Source organism: Fusarium vanettenii (genome assembly GCF_000151355.1).
Source record: "Fusarium vanettenii 77-13-4 chromosome 2 genomic scaffold NECHAsca_18_chr2_1_0, whole genome shotgun sequence".
NCBI classification, from domain to species: Eukaryota; Fungi; Ascomycota; class Sordariomycetes; order Hypocreales; family Nectriaceae; genus Fusarium; species Fusarium vanettenii.
The window spans coordinates 748,249-767,125 of record NW_003315867.1 but is presented as its reverse complement, the minus strand read 5'-3'; the positions used below and the strand labels follow the sequence as shown (position 1 = coordinate 767,125).

Genomic DNA, 18,877 nt, shown 5'->3' with positions numbered 1-18,877 from the left:
GTTGCCCAGTCAGCCCTACGCGGGCTTACCCGACGGTCGGATTTAAGCATCCGGCATTCCGGGCACCAACCTCGTGTGGCAACTCTGTTCCTTCAACCACCTCATGCATCTCGACAACTCCACCGGGGTCGACTGTGACGACCTTTATCATTTCCAAATTAACTAACTCGAGACTTTGTCACTTTTGAGCACAACAAAGGATCAACTCCTTGAGCTGTACCATGCCCAGCCAAAGGCCACACACCGCCCCAGGTACGCCGATATTCAGGCATCACCTTCATGACGACTAATACCTGGTCTAGGTAGCAAACTGGAGTTTGTCGTTGAAGAGCCATCACAGAAATCCAGTCGAAAAAATCAAAAGCTGGTAAAAAGCCATGTGTCTCGAGGCAGGCCCTCACGAAAAGATCGTCCCGGGATCAAATCTTGGATTCTAAAGAAGGACGCACAAAAAGAAGTAGAAATCCAGCATGGATACATCCCTGCCCGCGTTGGATCGGATTTCTCGCTGCTTGAGTTTCCAGAACCTCTTCAGCCCTATATGAAACAGGACTTGGTTCGATGTATGTCTAACTAACCACCAGCTGGTTCGTCGCTGACCGGACTTGCAGCTTTTTACGGAATGAAGGGAGCATTGTATCCCTCAGAAATCTGCCTTCAAGTCGATGCATCACAATCCTCTTGGACAACCAACCTCTTGGTTGATTTGGTCTACTTTCACTCAGCAATATTCTCCATCGAGGCTTACTTTGACCAGTATTTCGGTAGAGACCAGGGCACATTGTCACATTTCCATTTCCTCAAGACACTTCGACTCCTTCAAGAGCGACTCAACGACCCTGGTAACCCTGCATCTATATCGGACGCTACAATCATGGTCGTCGTCACTCTGGGCTTGACTGCTGAGCTTATTGGTGATCGCTCCGCTGCAGAGAATCACTTGGCTGGTATGGCGAGGATAGTTGACCTTCGAGGTGGTCTTGAGATGCTTAAATTCGACAATGCTAGGCTTCCAGCCAAAGTGTGCAGGTATGTAGCATGCATATCCAGTTGAGAGTCCGACTAACATGCATCAGAGTTGATCTTGGCCTGGTTCTTCGGTTCGGCTGTAATCCAGTCTTTTGCAATACAAATATCTCTTGGGACCCATACATCGCGAGCCAGGGTCTTATACGCGGCCTGAGGAAGGTCAACATTCCGGAAACCGAGGCCACGGCGTTCATCAAGACCTTGGACAAAAGGCTAGCCAACGTCTGGAAAGACTTACAAGAATTTGCCATGCTAGGCAATCTCGCGCATCAAACGTCTCGTAAACTACAGCCCAACACTTTTAGCGAGATCATGGTCTCGATCCTATACCGGTTGCTGGCTCTTTCATTTCCGGAGTCACCCATCGAAGATGCTCTGCGTGTCGGGATGATGGCATTTACGGCGACAATCTTCTTTCGATGGCGGAGCATGAATCAACGACAAAAGTACTTGGATGATATTTTTAGGGATGCTTTGTCCAAGTTGAGGGGAGCCTCTGCGAAACCACCTCTTGGTCTTTTGTTTTGGCTTCTCATGGTATGGAACATTACTGCTTCTCCAGAGGACAATGTGTTCGCAGAGTGGATGCATGGCATTATTCAAGACCTTAACTTGTGTTCATGGCCTGAGGCCCAAAAGGTGCTCAGGTCAGTTCTCTGGATCGGGTGTTTGTTTGATTCCTCCGGCCAACAAACCTTTGACGCTATACTGGCCAGAAAAGACAGTAAGAACTAGAATATGAATGAGTCAAGCTCTTGATTACAGTTTTGTCTCCTGTCTATACATTCAATTCTTCACGCGAAATCGCATCTAGAGTGAAAGACGTCTCATCATGGAGGCAAATCTGCCACATGTATTTGGTAATCAACATATATACACATAAGACCCCTATGTACACCCAAATCATTTACAAAATGTTAAGTTCATCTCGTCTCGTGCAAACCCCAGGACCTTAAACCATGGCAGGGACGCGGATCTCGCTAATCTTCCAGACCTTGCCGCCGTTGGTGCTGGTCAGACCCTTGTAGGTAGCCTTCTGAGCAGTAGCGATAGTCTTGCCAAAGTTGGGGTCGGCGGCGGCGAGTGTGATCTCGGTGTTGAGGTAGCGCTGCTCAGAAACGGTGGGGCTGCAGCCGCCGTTGCACTCGGTGCCGGTGCCATAGCCGCGCATGAAGGGGCCCGACTTGTGCTCGAAGACGCTGAGCTGCTTGCCGGTGTCGGCGTCGGTCACATCCTGACGCCATGTGTCGTTGTCGCTGAGGAGAGTGTAGGTGATCTTGACCTTCTGGTCGCCGCGGACAGGGCTGGAAGGGCCATCGAGCTGGCCAAAGGAGCCAAAGAGGGAGGCACGGACACACCACTCGCCCTTCTTGGCACCACACCAGGAGTTATCGGGCCAAGCCTCAAGAGTGGTCTGGACGAGGTCGCCGGTGCCGTTGGACATGCCGGGCCACAGGAAGAGCATGCCGTTCTGCGTGGGGGGCGCAGCGCCGGGGATGAGGGTGGTGACGGCCTTGATGATGGTTGACTTGGAAGGGCCGAGAGACACGGAACCTCCCCAGGTGTCGGCAACAGAGGTGCCGACGAGGGCAGTCAGAGTGGCGAGGGTAGCAAAGTGCATGATGGCGGTTTGAGCTTGAGGCTTGGTGTTGCAGTGAAGACGAGGTGAAGAAGAGATGAACAGCCCAATATGCCAAGGCGGCACTCTACTGTATTTATTCCCATTCTATCCGCGTCTCTGGAGACGTCGAATTGCCGTCCGGAGAAAATAATGCTTCTCTCCCACGGGCCGTGGAGAATTCTCGTCCGTGCAAGGGTCACCCGAGCTTTTGTTTCAGGCCAATTCACCGCCCCATGAGGAAATCACGGACCTGGGGGACGGGGTCAAATACGGGCCCAAACGGGTATTTGAGCTCGGGAGCCATCTGCCGACTTTACGGTAGATGTCCCGATTTGGGGTCCTGGGCCGTTGGTAAAAGGTCGAGAACGGATGGATGCGACGCCGCGGACTCCGTGGTCGACCGCGTTTTTGGGGAATGGTCATTTTTAGTCAATACGAAGCTGCGCGTTGGGCGATTGATGGGAATTGTTTGGTTCCTTTGGTGATGCAGGGTTGGGGGCTGTATTGGGAAAGTTTATACGCTTGGATGACACCAGAATTCGGTATAGAACTGCCTTAATCGGTCGAGGGGCGGTGTCAATGAGTGAAAATGGGACGAGGCATACTAGAAGTTGAGACGGCCGTCGTGAAGTGGTAGGTGGAGGCGGACACACCGACAACTATTTACACCCAGCCACAAGGATAGGTCTATCGGAAGAATTAGCTATGCGTCTAGTCATCTTTGGCTTTTGTTCAAATAGCTTTGTGATCATAGTAGCTTGGAAGGGACCGGCTTGGCTGTGCCGAAGGCGACACCAATCGACTTCTAGGTAGGATGACCGTGATAGGTGGGAGATATGATCTTGGTTATGGACATTCCCAAGCTGTAGCAACAGAGGAAATGTTTCAATAGTGAACATAACCAAACACAGACAAGGAAGATTAATCATCGTCTCTCATGCATCGGGGAATGCTGCAGGCCAAGCTTTGTCCGCTGTGCGTTGGCACGGGATCTCCACTATTTCCCGCTCTCACCCATGCATTCCCCGTGCTGAGCTCCCTTGGCAACTCAACTCAGACAAACCATCCACATCATTTTCATCATCTGCAAGCTTCAGTTCTTGGCCAGACCGCACCATGATTGCACCACGAAGCGCAACGGGCGCGATGCTCTTTATAGCCAGCTAGAAGTCAACACTGCAGGGATGTTGCTTCAAAAGAATGGGGCCAAGACCCCGGCTGCAGCTCCAGGCGCAATTTCGTTTTTGGCCCCCAGCCTCAGGTCCCGTTTCGGTTCATCGCAAGGCTGAACTGAACTCTTCCCCTCTTCACGCCATATTGACGCTATCCAAGTCTCTAGCAAAGTCGCTCAAACGCCGGCGTCATGTTCAGCAAGAGGCCCCCGGCCACTGACGAGGAGCGTCTTGCCAGCTACGAGCTCGACTGGCCCTCGTCGCAGCGCTGGAACCCTCACTACAGCGTGCCGCGCAACTCGATTGACCAGGATCATATTGAGCCGCGCTTCGGCTCGGAGCTGGCAAAGGACGTTGATCACAGTCGCCATGTTCGACTAAGGAGGGCTACGCGCTCCATGTCGTATGGGAGGAGCAAGCGGGACATGGACACCAAGGTTGCTGGGATCCGAGAAGCCATCCTCGAAGATCAAGAGGAGCATGAGGACTTCTCTAATCAGGCACTCTGGATCGAGACTGTTTCCGAGCTATACATGAATGATCTCGACAATCGCGCGCGATGGGATCCTCGATGGCTCAACATCACACGCCGCGAGCGATTCGAAGGGCTCGAGTCCGCTACCGTTTCGGTTGTCGACTATCTTTCCGATGACACTGTTCAACGAAGCAAACCGATTGCAACCAAGATGGAGCTTGCCACCGCGCTCGAAGAACGTCCTTCCGATTCCCAGGTACGGGTCATCATGGTGAGCGACCTCAGCCGTTTCGTCATGGGAGCTCTGGGTCAGCTGTACTCCATCGACCCCGAGTTTTGGTACGAACACCTTGTCGCATCCGGCTATAGTGCCAGCGACAGCGGTCTGAAGCTAAAGAACGCTGTCTGGATGAACTGGGCTGAGCGAGAGACCCGCTTTCGCCATCGCGCCCTACCTGGGATCGGTCAGCGTACGGAATGGAACGTACCTCGAAGGACCAAGTCTCGAAAGTGGGCGCATCTCCGCTGGGGTCGTTTGGGTCTCTTACACTACCTGGGTCGAAAGGGCTTCTATGAGGATGAGATCGACAAACGAGTGTGTGACGGACGGTGGACTATGGAGCGTGACGTTGTTCTCGACAAGTATGGGCTACTATTGACCGAGAAGAGAAGGAAGCGCGCAGAGGAGAATCTCAAGGACCATAAACGGAAACTCAAGAAAGAAGCAGAGATGCGTGGCTTACCCCAGTCTTCGGTACATCTCAAGCTCGAGAGCACGTCGACCAGGACCAAGACAACGAATGTGTACCGGCCCTACAGCACGTTCCATCCCGTGCTTCCCCGGAACCCGAGCTATTGGACCAACAGAGATCTCAGAGTCATGGCCCCTGAGGGGATGGGTTATTGGTCAAGCATGGACGATCAGGGGAGAAAGACGAGTGAGTTTATATACCAGCATGACCCAGTGTAAGCTGACGTGAGCCCAGTTGTCCTAGTCTTTGACCCACCGCGTAGCATGACACACGACAAGACGAAAGAGGTCACTCCATCGCTCACATTCATGCCACGCGCTATGGAGTTTGAGTCTTACACTGAAGAGGAACTCTGGCGAACTGCACATCCCGACGAGACGTACCTCGATCCCCCGCCGCCGGCGCGATCCAAGAAGCAGATCAAAGCGGAGAAGAAAGAGGCCAGAAAGCAGCGACTCAAGGACAAGAAGGACAAACTGCAGGAGAAGCTGGCCCATGGGGATGAGAAGACATACGAGACCGACTCGTCGTATAACAGTGACACGGAATACGACGAGGAGTACGAACAGACTCTGCGAGATGACTACAAGGCTCCGCAGCCTTGTGTCCGTGATCGCGACTTTGCACGGAAGTACTCTTTGTCTACCTTGGACCTAGTCTACCGCTACATCAGCAAGGTCCCAGCCAGCGAGCTCTGTCATGGCGATTCACTCATTCCATCCGTGCTTACGCGACTCGCCTTGGATGATCTCTGGCAGTTACTCGCCGAGTTCCGCCTAATGCTCGACCACATTGACGCCGATCTTGGTGCTGACCTACACATGCATCTTCTCGAGTCGGCTGGGCTCATGACAAGGCAGAACGTGGGCTGGGTTCGTTCAACGCTTCAAGAGCTGAGAGAATGGATAACACACAACAAGGCCACCAGTCTCGTCTCCGATTCGCCTGAGTTGATCGAAGAGTTGGGCGAGCTCATGGCGGATCTGCAATCTCTCCAGTCGCGCTCTGAGCAGACACTCAATCTCCTCGTCGCGTCGACAGGCCTCGCCCAATCAACGCTTGTCATTGATCAAACCTCTGGCATCAACAAGCTAACCGAGCTCGCCTTCTTCTTCGTCCCACTATCCTTCATCACGTCTGTGTTCTCCATGCAGGTCGCCGAACTTACCGACACACCACCCAAGATATGGACATGGGGACTGTCTCTCAGCTTGGTCTTTATCGTGACGTACCTAATACGCACTATGCTACGATCCCCATCAATACGGGTCTACGCCATGTCGGCTCGGGTGACGATGCTGAACCGCTTCACATCATCCCGCTCCGCGTCGCGTCGGCTCAACTCGGTGGGAAACCGCGCCATCGCGCGTTTTCTCATCCTCTTCTTCACAGTCGTTGTATTTGTCTTTACTGTGGTCGGCCTGTCCCTTCTCTACCTCTTCTTCGTCTATTTTGGCATCTGGGCCGGCGCAATAGGGACTGCGTTGTATTTCATCATCACCCGGTGGCCAGAGCCGACCGTGCTGGCGCCGTGCTTCGTGTCTATCGCGGTGGCAGCTGCGGGTGCTTCGGTGACGTGGTACTGGCACAAGGAAATTGAGGATCATGTTTTGAGGGGGCTTGAGCGCACGCTTGAAAAGTTCAAGACTTTCTTTCCTGAGAGCTGGCTGTTGGATGCTGTTGATGACGAGGATTTGGCACAGGAGGGAGTCAAGACGTATGGTCGACAGGCTATTGTAGCGATATGAGGCTCCACTGCCGAGTTGCTCGCTTATCAGGCAGGGCTATACGAGATCCGAGAAATGACCCCTGCATGGTATAGGGTGGCAGGGATTCTGTGATGGATTTTGGCCTGTGTACGCCTGGCTTGACGATGCTATTTGGATTTTAGTACTGTCTGTTGGCATTAATGATACCTCCGGGGAGATTTATCAGGCGCAAAGATTCGGGGGGAATTCCCTCCCGTCGAGGTGGCAGAAGGATGCCATTCACGCTGCCCCAGGTACTAACCGTCTTGCCCTAGGTCACTCATCCGTCGTCACACCTGCTTCGTTTTCTCTTCTTCCTTCTCAATAATCACAAACGCGTCAAAGGAATCAACATGGCACCACCGACCTGGGAGACCGAAAAATTGCCCACAGACAGCCTTTGCGCTACCTCGAATTGCGCATCGCTGGACAGTCTCCTTTCCAGTGGAGATTACTCCGATATGACCATCCGGTGTCAGGGCCGCGAGTTCAAGACCCACCGCGCCATCGTGTGCTCCCAGAGTTCTTTCTTTAAAAAGGCTCTCGGTAGTAACTTCAAGGTTAGTGCCTTTATTTGGTATGGGTGATATGCGTCTTTGCTGATTTGATGATGCTAGGAGGGGGACTCCGGAATCGTTGATCTCCCGGAAGATGACCCCAACACCGTTCAGAGCTTTCTCGAGTTCCTCTACACTGGCACTTACAGCGTCGGCGGATTCGATCGGGACACAGTGCTAGAAGCTGTCGAGGTGACCAACGAACAGACTCTCAAGAGACTGAACTGCGCACCAGGTTCCAGCGACTACACCTCTGTAATCCGGGGGGGGGGTCTCGACCCGGAGGACCCAAGGGGACGCCGAGACAGCAAGAATCAGCAGGAGGACTCCGATGGAGCCCTTACGCCTTCAAGGGCTCGGTAGTGCCGGCCGAAAAGAGCAAGAAACAGAAGAGACGATGGGCAATGAAGCAGTCGGTTTGGGTCTACGTGTTAGCTGACAAGTACGATGTTCCGGCGCTGAGACTGCTGGCTCGGGATCGATTCTTCCAAACTGGAAAGGAGATGCTGAATTTAAAATTGTGGCGCACGGCATCATGGGACGAGACGGCCTTCTTCTCAGAGATCGTGCAGACGATCTATGACAAGACCTCAGAGCAAGACCCGCTACGACAAGCACTTCACATGATCGTCGGCATGAAGACCGAGGACGATGTATTGAAGAAGAGGATGCGAGAGGAAATGACGCTCAACGGGGAGCTGGCAGTGGGGGTCGTGGATTATCTGACGGAAGCCAAGCAGGACTGATGTGATTTTGGGGTAGACCTGGGACGTTAGGCGTCGACTGGCAAATTGGGATTTTGATTGATCCACTTCCCTGGCTTTAGATATCTCAGAGCAGGTGCTCAACTTTGTGCAAAGAGAACAGAAACCCCCAAGTTCTTATGAATCCCAAGATCAATACACCGGACATCTAACGCCGGCGATCCAATGCCGCGTTAAATGGCTTAAGTGAATACACCTGCATATTCCATCAACCGCCAACGTGCGTTCACCCGCCAATCAAATGGCCCAACCTCCAAACAACAACAAGACTTACCAAGCCAAGTGTTTGAAAACGAGGCTGTCATTTCCCGAAGGATCCTTTGAGCAGCTGACCCTCCTGGCAACTAACCAACACGAGTATGCCGACTCACTCAGGGGCTCCCTCGTCCACCGGAAACGAGTATCGGGATGAAGAGGACGACGGGATAGACGCGTTCTGCTCCACGTCGATTCACGCGTCCCTGTCGACTCTGCTGCGCAGCGAAAAGTTTTCCGACATGACGATTCGCTGCGGTGGGCGTGAGTTCAAGGCCCACCGTGCCATCGTCTGCACCCAGTCCACCTTCTTTGACCGGGCCTTGAGCAGCAACTTCAAGGTTGGTAATCACACTCGGAGGCGGGGACCCTGCTGACGGCTATCCCTTTACAGGAAGCTGCTTCTCGTGTTGTTGAGCTCCCTGATGATGACCCTGATGTACTTGAGCGCTTTCTTGAGTTCCTGTACACAGGGGCGTACTCTGACGGTGTGAACCAGACGTGGGGAAAGCCATCCACCGTCGCCATGATGAGCCCCGAAGAAGTTCAGGAGAACCTCAACAACACGCCTGGTGTGCCTGAAGATTTCTTAGCGGGTGACTGTCCGCCAACTCCCTGTCCTGGACGGCGGAATTCTAACCAAGTTGGACCTACCGGAGACGACTCTGACGAGAATGATTTGGATTACGAACCACCCAGTCCCACATCGACGAGGTCAAACTCCAACTCGGAGCCAGAAGAGGAATACAACGAGTATTATGGCGATAGCGCTTCCAATAGCGAGCAAGAACCGGAAGACTCCCCTGAAGAGCCAAGACTCGAGTCCATGTCCGTCATGCAGCTGTGTGAGCTGTTGGCACTAAACAAAGAGGAGGCGATGCAGAGATTGGTCAAGATCCGCAACGACATGACACTCCCCCTTCGCTTATACATCATGGCGGACAAATACGACGTGCCAGCCCTCCGTCTATTGGCGAGGGATAGATTCTACCGGGCCGTCGAGCTAGAGTGGGAGCACGCGGAATGCTTTCCGGACGTCGTCGACGAACTCTACCTCGGCACGCCTCAGACCGACACGGCCATGAGGGAGATTGTGTGTCGAATCGTCGGGAGCAGGATCCTTAGCGACAGGGTCAGGGACAAGATGAGGCCCGTCATGGAGAAGCACGGAGACTTTGCCGTCGGCGTTATGGAGTATGCCATCCACTCTGGTAGGATTCGATAGTCGAGGGATTTCTTTTCCTCGGCATCGTCCGCCGACACTTCGGCGACTTTGATTTTAGGCATCTACTTCAAGAACCTTATTCGGATTCGAATGTAGATGATTCCCCCTGGATGAGGTTTCTCGTGATGTTGGAGGACGCGCGTTGATAGGTAGGCAGCCGTTTAGGAGACAAAAAAGAGACAAATGAAGAGGGCGAAGCGGGACAGAATCAATGCAGTTGAACCGAAAACGACTGAATACGCGGGTCTGGGCAACTCGCTTAATCTGCTATTATATCTTGATTAGTGATACCGTAGATTGTTGGTTGGATGCTCCGTAGTTGTAGAGTTTGTAGGGTTGTTTTAAGTCGGTGCCTAGATAGATTGCGCGTCCCACTCGAGATCACGGCGGTTGACAACTTGCGGTCAAATGTCGTTAACGACGGAAATAAGAGATTAAAGACGATAATGGATGGTTCTTTTGATGTGGTTGAGGCCCAATCAGGTGGTCATCCTCGTGTTTGCGGCGAAGCAAGCCAGGAAGAAGCCTCTTCCGATTGTCAACGGAGCTGGAAAAGACAAGTTGGATCATCAGCCTGGTTCGGAAAATGCCAAATATCTGGGGCGAGAATACTTGCATCCACCATGCCAGCCGATTTTTGCTGGTATCCCCACGCGCCGTGGCTTCGTCCGTGGCTTCGTCCGAAATGCTTCTATCCTCCCTGATGGCAAACGCCATGGAGGAGGCTCGCGCGCTGGGGCCTGGGAAGGATTCGACCATGGAATTTTGACAGGGCGAAGTGGAGCTTACGTAGTCAGCTCGAACCGACTTGGCGAAATGCTTGGCTAAGTTAGCGGCCGATCTTTCGTCATCCTTCGGGTCTCCTTGACACGACGACAGTTTAGCAGAGCCTTGTTGCAGCAGCCTTCTTTGCCGCGTGTCAACAATCGACCAGTCTCGAACTCTGCCATGTACAAGCGGGGTTAACCTTTTGTATTATGGTTAGGATGGCATTGCCAGGAGGAATTCAGCCCCCTTGGCTAAATATGGTTCCACTGTGATATGCACGCTCAGCTAGACGACGACTGCACACTGTTGGTAGCCGGGGGAAGAAATGCACCCAACCATTGGTCCAGCCGTGTGCTGAGAGGCTGTTGGTTGTGTCTGCATAATTGAAATGGGCAACAGTTGCGTGAGCGTCGTTTCACAAGCAGGACAGCAAGGCATTCTTTTTTGTTCAGGGGCTGAGTCGGAGGCTTTTTTTTTTCTCATGTGGTACCAAAGGAACAAGGAACAGATCCAATCGCTGCTTTTAGACTTTTAGCCATGGGTCAATCGTTCATTGTCTGGCGTCAGACTGCAACATTTTCGTAAGGAATGTTTCATGGAGAGCGGAGGCGGTTCCTTCATTGTTGTGGAGTCTAGGCTTTGGCAGTGCTGGGGCAGCGCATGGCAATCAACGCGCATCACTACAAGAGATTGTCACCCAGTTTGACCGATTCTCGTTTGGTCATGTGCAAATTAGCTGGATCCTTCATGGCGCAACCGTCGTGGCAGCGACAAACCAGGGGAAAGAGTACAACAATGACAGGGGGAAACAGGGCTTGCTCTTCTCCCCGGCAGTTGGCCAGGTTGGCTCCACGGCCACAGCCCTAGGTGACTTGCAACCAGTCAGATGGCCCGAGCATGAGATGATCTGTCTCGAATTAGCAGGGCTAGCGACTAAAAACCTCCACTAGGACAAGGAAGAGCTTTATCTACACGCCCCTTTGGCCTTGTAGAAAGGATGGGAACTTGGGGGCGCAAGAGGGTGATCAACACAGGCAGAAACGTCAAGCGCCTCGGGGCGTGCCTGGCTTTGGTGTTTGACGAGGTTTTTTTCTTCTTCAGGGATGGAGTGCGAGAGCCTGGTGCTGCAAAGTACAGTAAAAATTGTACAAATATCAAGTGCAATCGACCTCGAGATGGGCTTTGCTTTGTTTGTGCAGCACACAAGACAAACGCACAGCAAGCAAAGCAAGCCTTGTTTTATATTGTTCTCTTACCCGGGCGCCACCATTTTGCTTGTCTTTCCCTCCCTCCCTTTATCTGGTTATTCGCTTTTCCATTCCCCTTTGTCATGCGAAAAAGTCCTCCCTCCCTCTGCTGCCTCATCTCTTGGTCTCCCCCCCATGACACATGTCTTCACACATTGCCCTACCAGGCGCGACGGTGACGCTGCGTCCTCGGTATAGATTCTACCGCTTCAATGGAGGTTCAAAACTGAGATTGGCTCGGAGGGGGTGTCTGCTTCTGTTTACTCTTCTATCTGTCACTTTAACTTTATGTTACCTAGTATGTGATACTGCACCCGCATCCTCTCCCCCTTCCCGCCCGCATCCAGTCGTCATAGCTGACCAACGCGAACAGATGCTTAATGACAGTGTTTGGCATCCCCAATCACCGATACACTTCGATTCCTCCCTATCACCGACTTCAATATCTGCCGGGCACCGAAATTTCGTCATTGTCCTCCCCGTCGATGGACCCAGCCATGACCTCTGCAAAGTCATCAGCAGCATCGTCGCCTTGGGGTACCCAGCGCCCGTAATCGTCAACTGGAAGAAAGACTTTCACACCGACGCTGAGGGAATTGGCCCGTCGCAGCTGGGAAAGATCACTGGTACCCTCAACTACCTGGAGTGGGCGACGGGCCCAGATGCGCCCGACCAGGACAAGCTTGGTGAAGACGATCTGGTGCTCATGCTAGATGCCCACGATATCTGGATGCAGCTGCCCCCCAGCATCCTCCTCCACCGATACTTTAGCAGCAACCAACGGGCGAACAAGCGAATTTTCGAAGAATATGGCTTTGAAGAAGGGTTAATGGAGCAGACCATTGTCATTTCTGCTCAGAAGGGCTGTGTTGCCCCGCGCGACAAGATCTCCAACCTCTACTGCCACGATGTGCCCGAGAGCACCCTCCCACGCGACGTCTTTGGCTTCTTGACCGACTACAAAATTGGTCGGTGGAAGTTTATGCGCCCCAAGTATGTCAACAGCGGCAGCTTCATGGGCCCCGCGGGCGACATGCGTCGGTACTTTAAGCGCGTCAAGGACAGGATGGACAGAGACCTTCTCGAGATCGACTCCAATGAGGACCTCGCGGGCGATCAGGGCATTTTCGCAGAGGTGTTTGGAGAGCAGGAATTGTGGCGCCGACATGTCCACCTCGACGATTTCGCCGATGACAATGCGGGCAGGGCCACTGCCGAGTGGTCACGCGACGAATTCGAATACCACCTCGGCCTCGATTACACACAAGAGCTCTTCTATCCGACCTGCTACTCAGAGGACGGCGGCTACTTTGTCTCCGTTGACAACCCCGCCGCGTTGGAGAAGCAGTCAGGCGAGGCTGGTGTCTCACCACCACGGATACGGGGCGTCCCCGCCGATATATACAAGGCCGACAATCCGCTCTCCAAGCTGGTCGAAGCATCAGACAAGGACCTCACATGGGGTGAGATTCCTCTGTATGTCGACTTTTGGACGACGGCGATCCCCGTGGCGATACATCACAATGCTTGGAGAAATGGTCTGAAGAGTCGCAGGTCGAGCTGGTGGGACAAGACATGGTTCTTTCCCTACCTACGAAATCTTCTCGAGGTGCAGATGCAGCCCAATAGCACAACATCATTGACTACCCTCGACGCGAGAAACGGCAGCCTCGAGATCAAGCCGTACCGCGGCGAGGGCGAGTTCAAGACGTCGCTGTTATTCGGCAAGAACAAGGAGACCAAGAGCTGGGAGCTGCGGGCGACCGACTGGGACACGGTGTGCAGCAACAGCAATGCCACGGCCGAGGCTGAGGCTCCCTGGTACGACGAGGTGTTTAGAGATGGAAGAGGCACAATATAGAGTGCATGTACATTTTTTTCTTGTGTCTTTTGGGAGTTTTATTCATAGCGTGGCATTGCTTCATGACAAGGAGAAAGATACTAGAGCAATAAGATGATACCTGGAGATTTGATGCTCCTCAATGATGTCACAATAGGGGATGAGTCCCCCACACACCAAGTGTTGATCTCTCAGACATGCCGAGGCAGTGCCGTCTTCAACTAGGTCTCACATTAATGACCCACCTGGTTATAATAATCTTAGTCAGAATGATAAAGGGTGAGGTTATCAAGAAGTGTTGGTTTTGTGTAATCTTTTTACTAAAAACACGAGACGTCGTAAGGTAGGAAGCTTTGACGTTAAGTGCGCACTTTTTTATCTTAGAGAGTGTGGCTATGTTGATATAGATATCCCTAAAATGTATGCATCGTTTCAGCAAGTGAGTGTTGCCTTTCCATCCCTGTCATATCCCTGCCATCTTGGTCGTCTTAGACGCGCGTCGTGTATCATCGAGTCCACACTTGGTTTAGTTCTTCTTGCATTTTCCATACAGAGGAAGAGAGGTGACCTAGAATAATCAGCTTCTGATACAAGATATTGAGAAGTTGGAGACTCACGTAGCAGGTTAGGCCAGCGCAGCAGCCTCCATACTTTCCTCCACAATCATCCCCGACTCTACTGTTGCAGTCTCTCTTTTGAACTTGCTCTCCTTCAGAGTTCTCGGCTCTAGGCATCATTGCTGGGGCTTGGGTGATGGGGTTTGCGAGGGTGAGGCTGGCGAGGAAGGCAAGGGTGACGATGTAGGACTTCATGATGGTGATTGGAAAAGAGGAGTTGATTCTGTAAAGATGTTGTACTGTGTGTTGTAATGCTGAGGTCGTTCGTGTTTGATAAAGTCCTGAACTCGATGGAATAGCCATCCAATTTATACCTGACAACTCTTCACTTCTTGACATGACGCTCTTCTGAAAGACCGTAAGCAATTGCGTATTTTGTCTTGGATCATGAATACTGAATGGATCAAGATGCTGTGAAGCTTTCTCCGTGTATCTCTTACAACATCATACAGGAATATCAAAGGCAGTGCATCATGTCTGCCAACTGTGTCGCCTGGTCGGAGCGATCGATGAAGATGTCAGACTTGGCATAGTCAATCTTGTGCGAATAGGGCAGAGGACAGGATGTAAGTTTCACTGCCGTGATCGATGTCCCGAGGTGAGCGGATCTCGCCTACTCGCCCAGAGAGAACTGGTATTGGCATACTGCCGATCCGTTGTAACGTTGACAGAGCGAAACTGTCGTGTTGGATCTGAATTTACCGCCTCTTTTCCGCTTTTAGTCAAATAATTTGCCAAGTTCGCAGTTACAGTTGCGGTGTAGCGCGACTGATGTCGTCTTTTCATCCCCGCTCATTCTTGAAAGAGAACTATGATTTCAAGCATCTACATAGTAGGTTGGTATAGTGTTTACTCTAGATGCACCATGACATAACCCGTCACCAGTGTCTCTGCTCCGCCATATTTAAAGCGACACGAAGGATGAAACAGGTTGCAAGATCGGCATCACAGTAAGCTTACTCCAAAAGTTCCCGTGCCATGTGAAGACGGATCGTCAGTCCGATATACCAACACGTCTGTCCATCTATGCACAGCCTTGGTGGATATGTTTTAGCGCTGTATCTCCTTGCTTGGGCGGGGACTTATGAACATCTTTATCCCCATTATTAAGGTATTATCCAAGAATCTATAAAAATAATACAAGAGTGAGTTAATCTTTTATCTTAGTTCTAGTGAGTATAGGAAGAACTCATCATAATTAGTCTACTTCCCTCCTCAGTACCCAATACTGGTCCTCGAGCAAGCAAGGAAATAAGAGGCCTTGACATCTAAATCGGGTTATATGCAGCGACTTGGTCACCATGTTGCATCATCCGCTTTCTCAACCAATCATGATTGAAGGATTTGGTCAGAGAAGCAGTACGAAACTCTACTAGAAGAGTTATGTGAAGAGTAACTATGGGCATTATATAACTCCAGGTGAAGTCATTTGTGCAGTGCAGAGTAGGCATGCAACGTCCTTTCTAATAGGACTTATTGTCGCTAACTGGCTTTGATCTGGTAAAGTACCATAGTTAATCCCTTAATGACTCTATCTCTATCAGCAAGTAAGACTTGTTAGGTTCAACAGAGACTTCCGTGTCCTCATACATGTGGTGCAATGCAAATGCAATGGCCTAACTCGGATGCATTTCACTGCAAGTATTAGATATACTTTTGTTGAGAAAGAAACTTTTCTAAAATATGGCAGCCTAAGAAAAGCCATGACTCAAAAGTTTACTTTGATGCTATATCCATACTTACTTATATAATGTACTCGATTGAACCTCGTTTCCCCATTTCCAACAATCCAACCTCGACCCGAAAATGCCTTGTGTGACCCGATCTATGGCCCGCAGGCCTTCAAAGAAGAACGTATTCCCACCAGAAATCCAGCTCTACATCCTAGAATGGCTCATGACACCGCACAACACGTCAAAGGACAGACTGGCCCGTCCCTCGAACTTCGCTTGTGTCTGCAAATCTTGGCAACGAATTGTAGAAAAGTCAACATTTCGCCGCATCTCCCTGCGCCCAGCCTGCATTTCAAGATTTGAACGCCTCGTTGGCCCTGCTTCAAGCCGTAGAGGCTACGTCAAGCACGTTCTATTGGAGATACCAGTTGGGGAATATGATCATGAGCCTTGTTCCCACTTCAATAACTACATCTTCACGCTAGGAGTTTCACATCTCTGGAAATTCCTTGCTACCTGGCAAAACTACAGCCTCACAGTCGAACTCGGCATCTTTTCGTCGTTTGAAACAAGAATGCATAACTTGGATCTGCCGGATCGTCAGTTGCCTGAATGTATTCTAGGAAATCCGCGTATAGATCACGCGAGTCGCTTTGAAGACCCTCCCTGGGATCCGGGCTTCATGGATTTGTGGAAATGGCAGAAGCGGAGCTATCTAGGCTCACGGGCCCTCCAGTTCCAGTTCGGCGAGCATCATTCTCTTCCCAGCGCGCCAGTCATCACCCGTCTTCTTGTTCGTCGACAGTATTTTCGGAACATCAGCCCAAAAGCCTTTGCCGACATCTTCAACGCCGCCCCCTGCCTTGAGGTCATTCATCTTGAGAGATGGTGCTATAATTGGATGCTGAGCGATAAGGAGTGGGACAGGGGTTAGTTACATCAATTCCCCAGCATACGACATGATCAAGAATACTAACACATGGGATAGGTTCGTCGCTGATTGGGCTTCATTTACCATCTTCCCTGAAGCAATTCAGCTTCTACGACGAATGCAGTACCACGTACCACCGCCAAGGAAGAATGAGACTCCCACGATCGAACAAGCGACTTCTCAGGTCCCTGATAGAAAACAAATGGAGCAATCAACTCAAACACCTCTCCATCTCCTTCGCCTTTGATGCACAAGAGTTTTTTTCACCTCATGTTTCTCATAATTGGGCATCTTTAGCAACACTTGCACTAACGTCAAATCTTGTTTTAACACGTTCAAGCGACGTGGTAAACGAGCTGCTCGTGAAAGTGGGAGAGGCCGCAAAGCATATGCCCAAGCTTGGGATTCTTGAAATCTGGAACTGCGAAGCCAGAAATAGAAAGGCTGGTATTTTCCGTTACGAGAAGCTGGACCGGGCTGGAAAAATCGTGTGGCAGGGCACGTGGGACTTGGAAATGTCGAGCCAGGTTAAACGGGCGTGGCAAGAGGTACTTGTTGCACCAGACGGCGGACACTATGAGCTGAGTGTAGAGGTGATGAGCATTCAACCTCGGAGGCTCGTGAATTTGGGCTCAATCTACCCATATCTGAAGCTGAGGAGGCATGTACTTGATGGTATTTCATGGACACAGGTATGACATGGAGGAAGGTTCTCGTTTATACCCACAGTCTGCATCAGGCTGGACAGTGGACAGAGAAGCTGAGCCCTCGGTTAAAAAGGAATAGGAGGTCCGGCAACCGATCAGACTGGTGCACATTCATGCCTCTCGGTCTTGGTCGGGAACTCTGAGGGGCACATGCTTGCGGGAATTTTGGACCCTTATCAACCATAAAGCAGGAGTTTGACATTCTGATTTCTTGCTTTACTTCAAGTCTTCAATGGTTAACTTCGGCCCTACTAGAAAATCATCCATTTGGGAACAAACTCATACCTCCCGCGTGCCAACTGATGAGAACTGCGCCAAAAGAAAATAGTTCGCCTAAACACAATCAAGGAATTCCACAAAATGAAGTAAAGACAGTCATAGTCGAGTTCATTCTTGCATAACGCCTACATTCCACCCTCACAACGCCGTGTCCTAGGCCGTCTTGTCATGGACATGGATGTTAACCGCCATACTGGCAACTCTGGCATCCGTAGTTCTTGTCGTAGATCTCGTAGTGCGTCGAGCACTTGCCCTGATGGTTTGTGCAGTATTGGAGCTTTTTCTTCCACCGACATTGCCCCCCCTGTCTGTAAGGGCATGTATTTGGATCGACGGCGGCGGCGGCTGCAGCTGCTGCTGCTTCTGCTGCCGCTGCTTGTTCGGCTTGACAGGAAGGGCACGACTGGTTTTCGTAGTATCGAACGTTGGGGTGGCGTGCACATGATAGTATGCTGGGGCAACAGGGGCATTTCTCCCCCACGAGGTAAACCCACTTGTGAGTTTTGCAAATTTCCTGGTGGTTCTTGCAATATCGTGGCGATGACTTGCTCCATCGACATTTGCCGTCGAGCTTTGCGCCAGGGCAATGGTGAGAATTTGTGCGAGACTTTGTGATACGGGGCATAGTTGGGGTGACTCCTAGTGATAGGAATCGAGGTCGAGAGGCTAGAATTTGGCATTGAATGAAGGAAATGAGGGGGCGAGCAGGCGTAGGTATTTATCAGCCGAGCCCAAGGTGTGATTCTACGAGGCAATGCGAATTGCACATTATCCCCATGGGATGCCACATAAGGCGATGAGGCCCTCTTTGCACATTCAGACTCTTATCCATTGATAATCTAGTAAAGAGAACTGTGCATAAGCAGGCTGGCATGCAAGTAATTTTGTTGGAGCTCCAGCTGACCATGTCGTGCGAGAGCCATCGGTCTCTGAGTGGGCGATGCCACGCATACCGTGTCATGCGTTACTCCGAGGCGCGAATGGTGTGAGGAATCCTTGTAGTCCGGTGAGAATGGAACGTATAAAAGGCCAGCTCGCGTTGTTTGTTACACACAGCCGACAGGACGAAGATGCCGGTCGGGCAGCGATGCTGACCACCTGATAGATATGAGTCCCCCAGAGAAAGACAGAAGTACAGTATTACTGAGGTCCGACACTAACTTTTATATCCAAAATGGAGCCGAATGTATCGGCTTGACGGCATCGCGAGCTCATAC

General features: G+C 51.4%; 7 protein-coding genes across 7 annotated transcripts; 6 read left to right on the top strand and 1 right to left on the bottom strand.

Annotated features, from left to right (window-relative positions):
- Positions 1 to 221: 221 nt before the first annotated feature.
- Positions 222 to 1,764, top strand: NECHADRAFT_76080 (uncharacterized protein; the record flags this gene model as incomplete). Its single annotated transcript, XM_003046349.1, has 4 exons — positions 222 to 252; positions 303 to 563; positions 612 to 1,029; positions 1,077 to 1,764. 4 exons carry the CDS (start codon positions 222 to 224, stop codon positions 1,762 to 1,764), a joined length of 1,398 nt encoding a protein of 465 aa, XP_003046395.1.
- A 217-nt stretch (positions 1,765 to 1,981) lies between these two features.
- NECHADRAFT_105885 (uncharacterized protein) lies at positions 1,982 to 2,650 on the bottom strand (the record flags this gene model as incomplete). Its single annotated transcript, XM_003045787.1, has 2 exons — positions 1,982 to 2,305; positions 2,384 to 2,650. 2 exons carry the CDS (start codon positions 2,648 to 2,650, stop codon positions 1,982 to 1,984), a joined length of 591 nt encoding a protein of 196 aa, XP_003045833.1.
- A 1,363-nt stretch (positions 2,651 to 4,013) lies between these two features.
- On the top strand, positions 4,014 to 6,797 carry NECHADRAFT_76078 (uncharacterized protein; the record flags this gene model as incomplete). Its single annotated transcript, XM_003046348.1, has 2 exons — positions 4,014 to 5,235; positions 5,284 to 6,797. 2 exons carry the CDS (start codon positions 4,014 to 4,016, stop codon positions 6,795 to 6,797), a joined length of 2,736 nt encoding a protein of 911 aa, XP_003046394.1.
- A 353-nt stretch (positions 6,798 to 7,150) lies between these two features.
- On the top strand, positions 7,151 to 8,100 carry NECHADRAFT_76077 (uncharacterized protein; the record flags this gene model as incomplete). Its single annotated transcript, XM_003046347.1, has 3 exons — positions 7,151 to 7,357; positions 7,415 to 7,609; positions 7,648 to 8,100. The coding sequence occupies 3 exons, from the start codon at positions 7,151 to 7,153 to the stop codon at positions 8,098 to 8,100; spliced, it is 855 nt and encodes a 284-aa protein (XP_003046393.1).
- Positions 8,101 to 8,477: 377 nt separating this feature from the next.
- NECHADRAFT_33838 (uncharacterized protein) lies at positions 8,478 to 9,598 on the top strand (the record flags this gene model as incomplete). Its single annotated transcript, XM_003046346.1, has 3 exons — positions 8,478 to 8,714; positions 8,768 to 8,945; positions 9,033 to 9,598. 3 exons carry the CDS (start codon positions 8,478 to 8,480, stop codon positions 9,596 to 9,598), a joined length of 981 nt encoding a protein of 326 aa, XP_003046392.1.
- Positions 9,599 to 11,755: 2,157 nt separating this feature from the next.
- On the top strand, positions 11,756 to 13,474 carry NECHADRAFT_90736 (uncharacterized protein; the record flags this gene model as incomplete). The annotated part of the gene is made up of 2 exons (XM_003046345.1): positions 11,756 to 11,911; positions 11,987 to 13,474. 2 exons carry the CDS (start codon positions 11,756 to 11,758, stop codon positions 13,472 to 13,474), a joined length of 1,644 nt encoding a protein of 547 aa, XP_003046391.1.
- Positions 13,475 to 15,876: 2,402 nt separating this feature from the next.
- On the top strand, positions 15,877 to 17,524 carry NECHADRAFT_76074 (uncharacterized protein; the record flags this gene model as incomplete). The annotated part of the gene is made up of 3 exons (XM_003046344.1): positions 15,877 to 16,672; positions 16,732 to 17,366; positions 17,414 to 17,524. 3 exons carry the CDS (start codon positions 15,877 to 15,879, stop codon positions 17,522 to 17,524), a joined length of 1,542 nt encoding a protein of 513 aa, XP_003046390.1.
- Between the last annotated feature and the right edge of the window lie 1,353 nt (positions 17,525 to 18,877).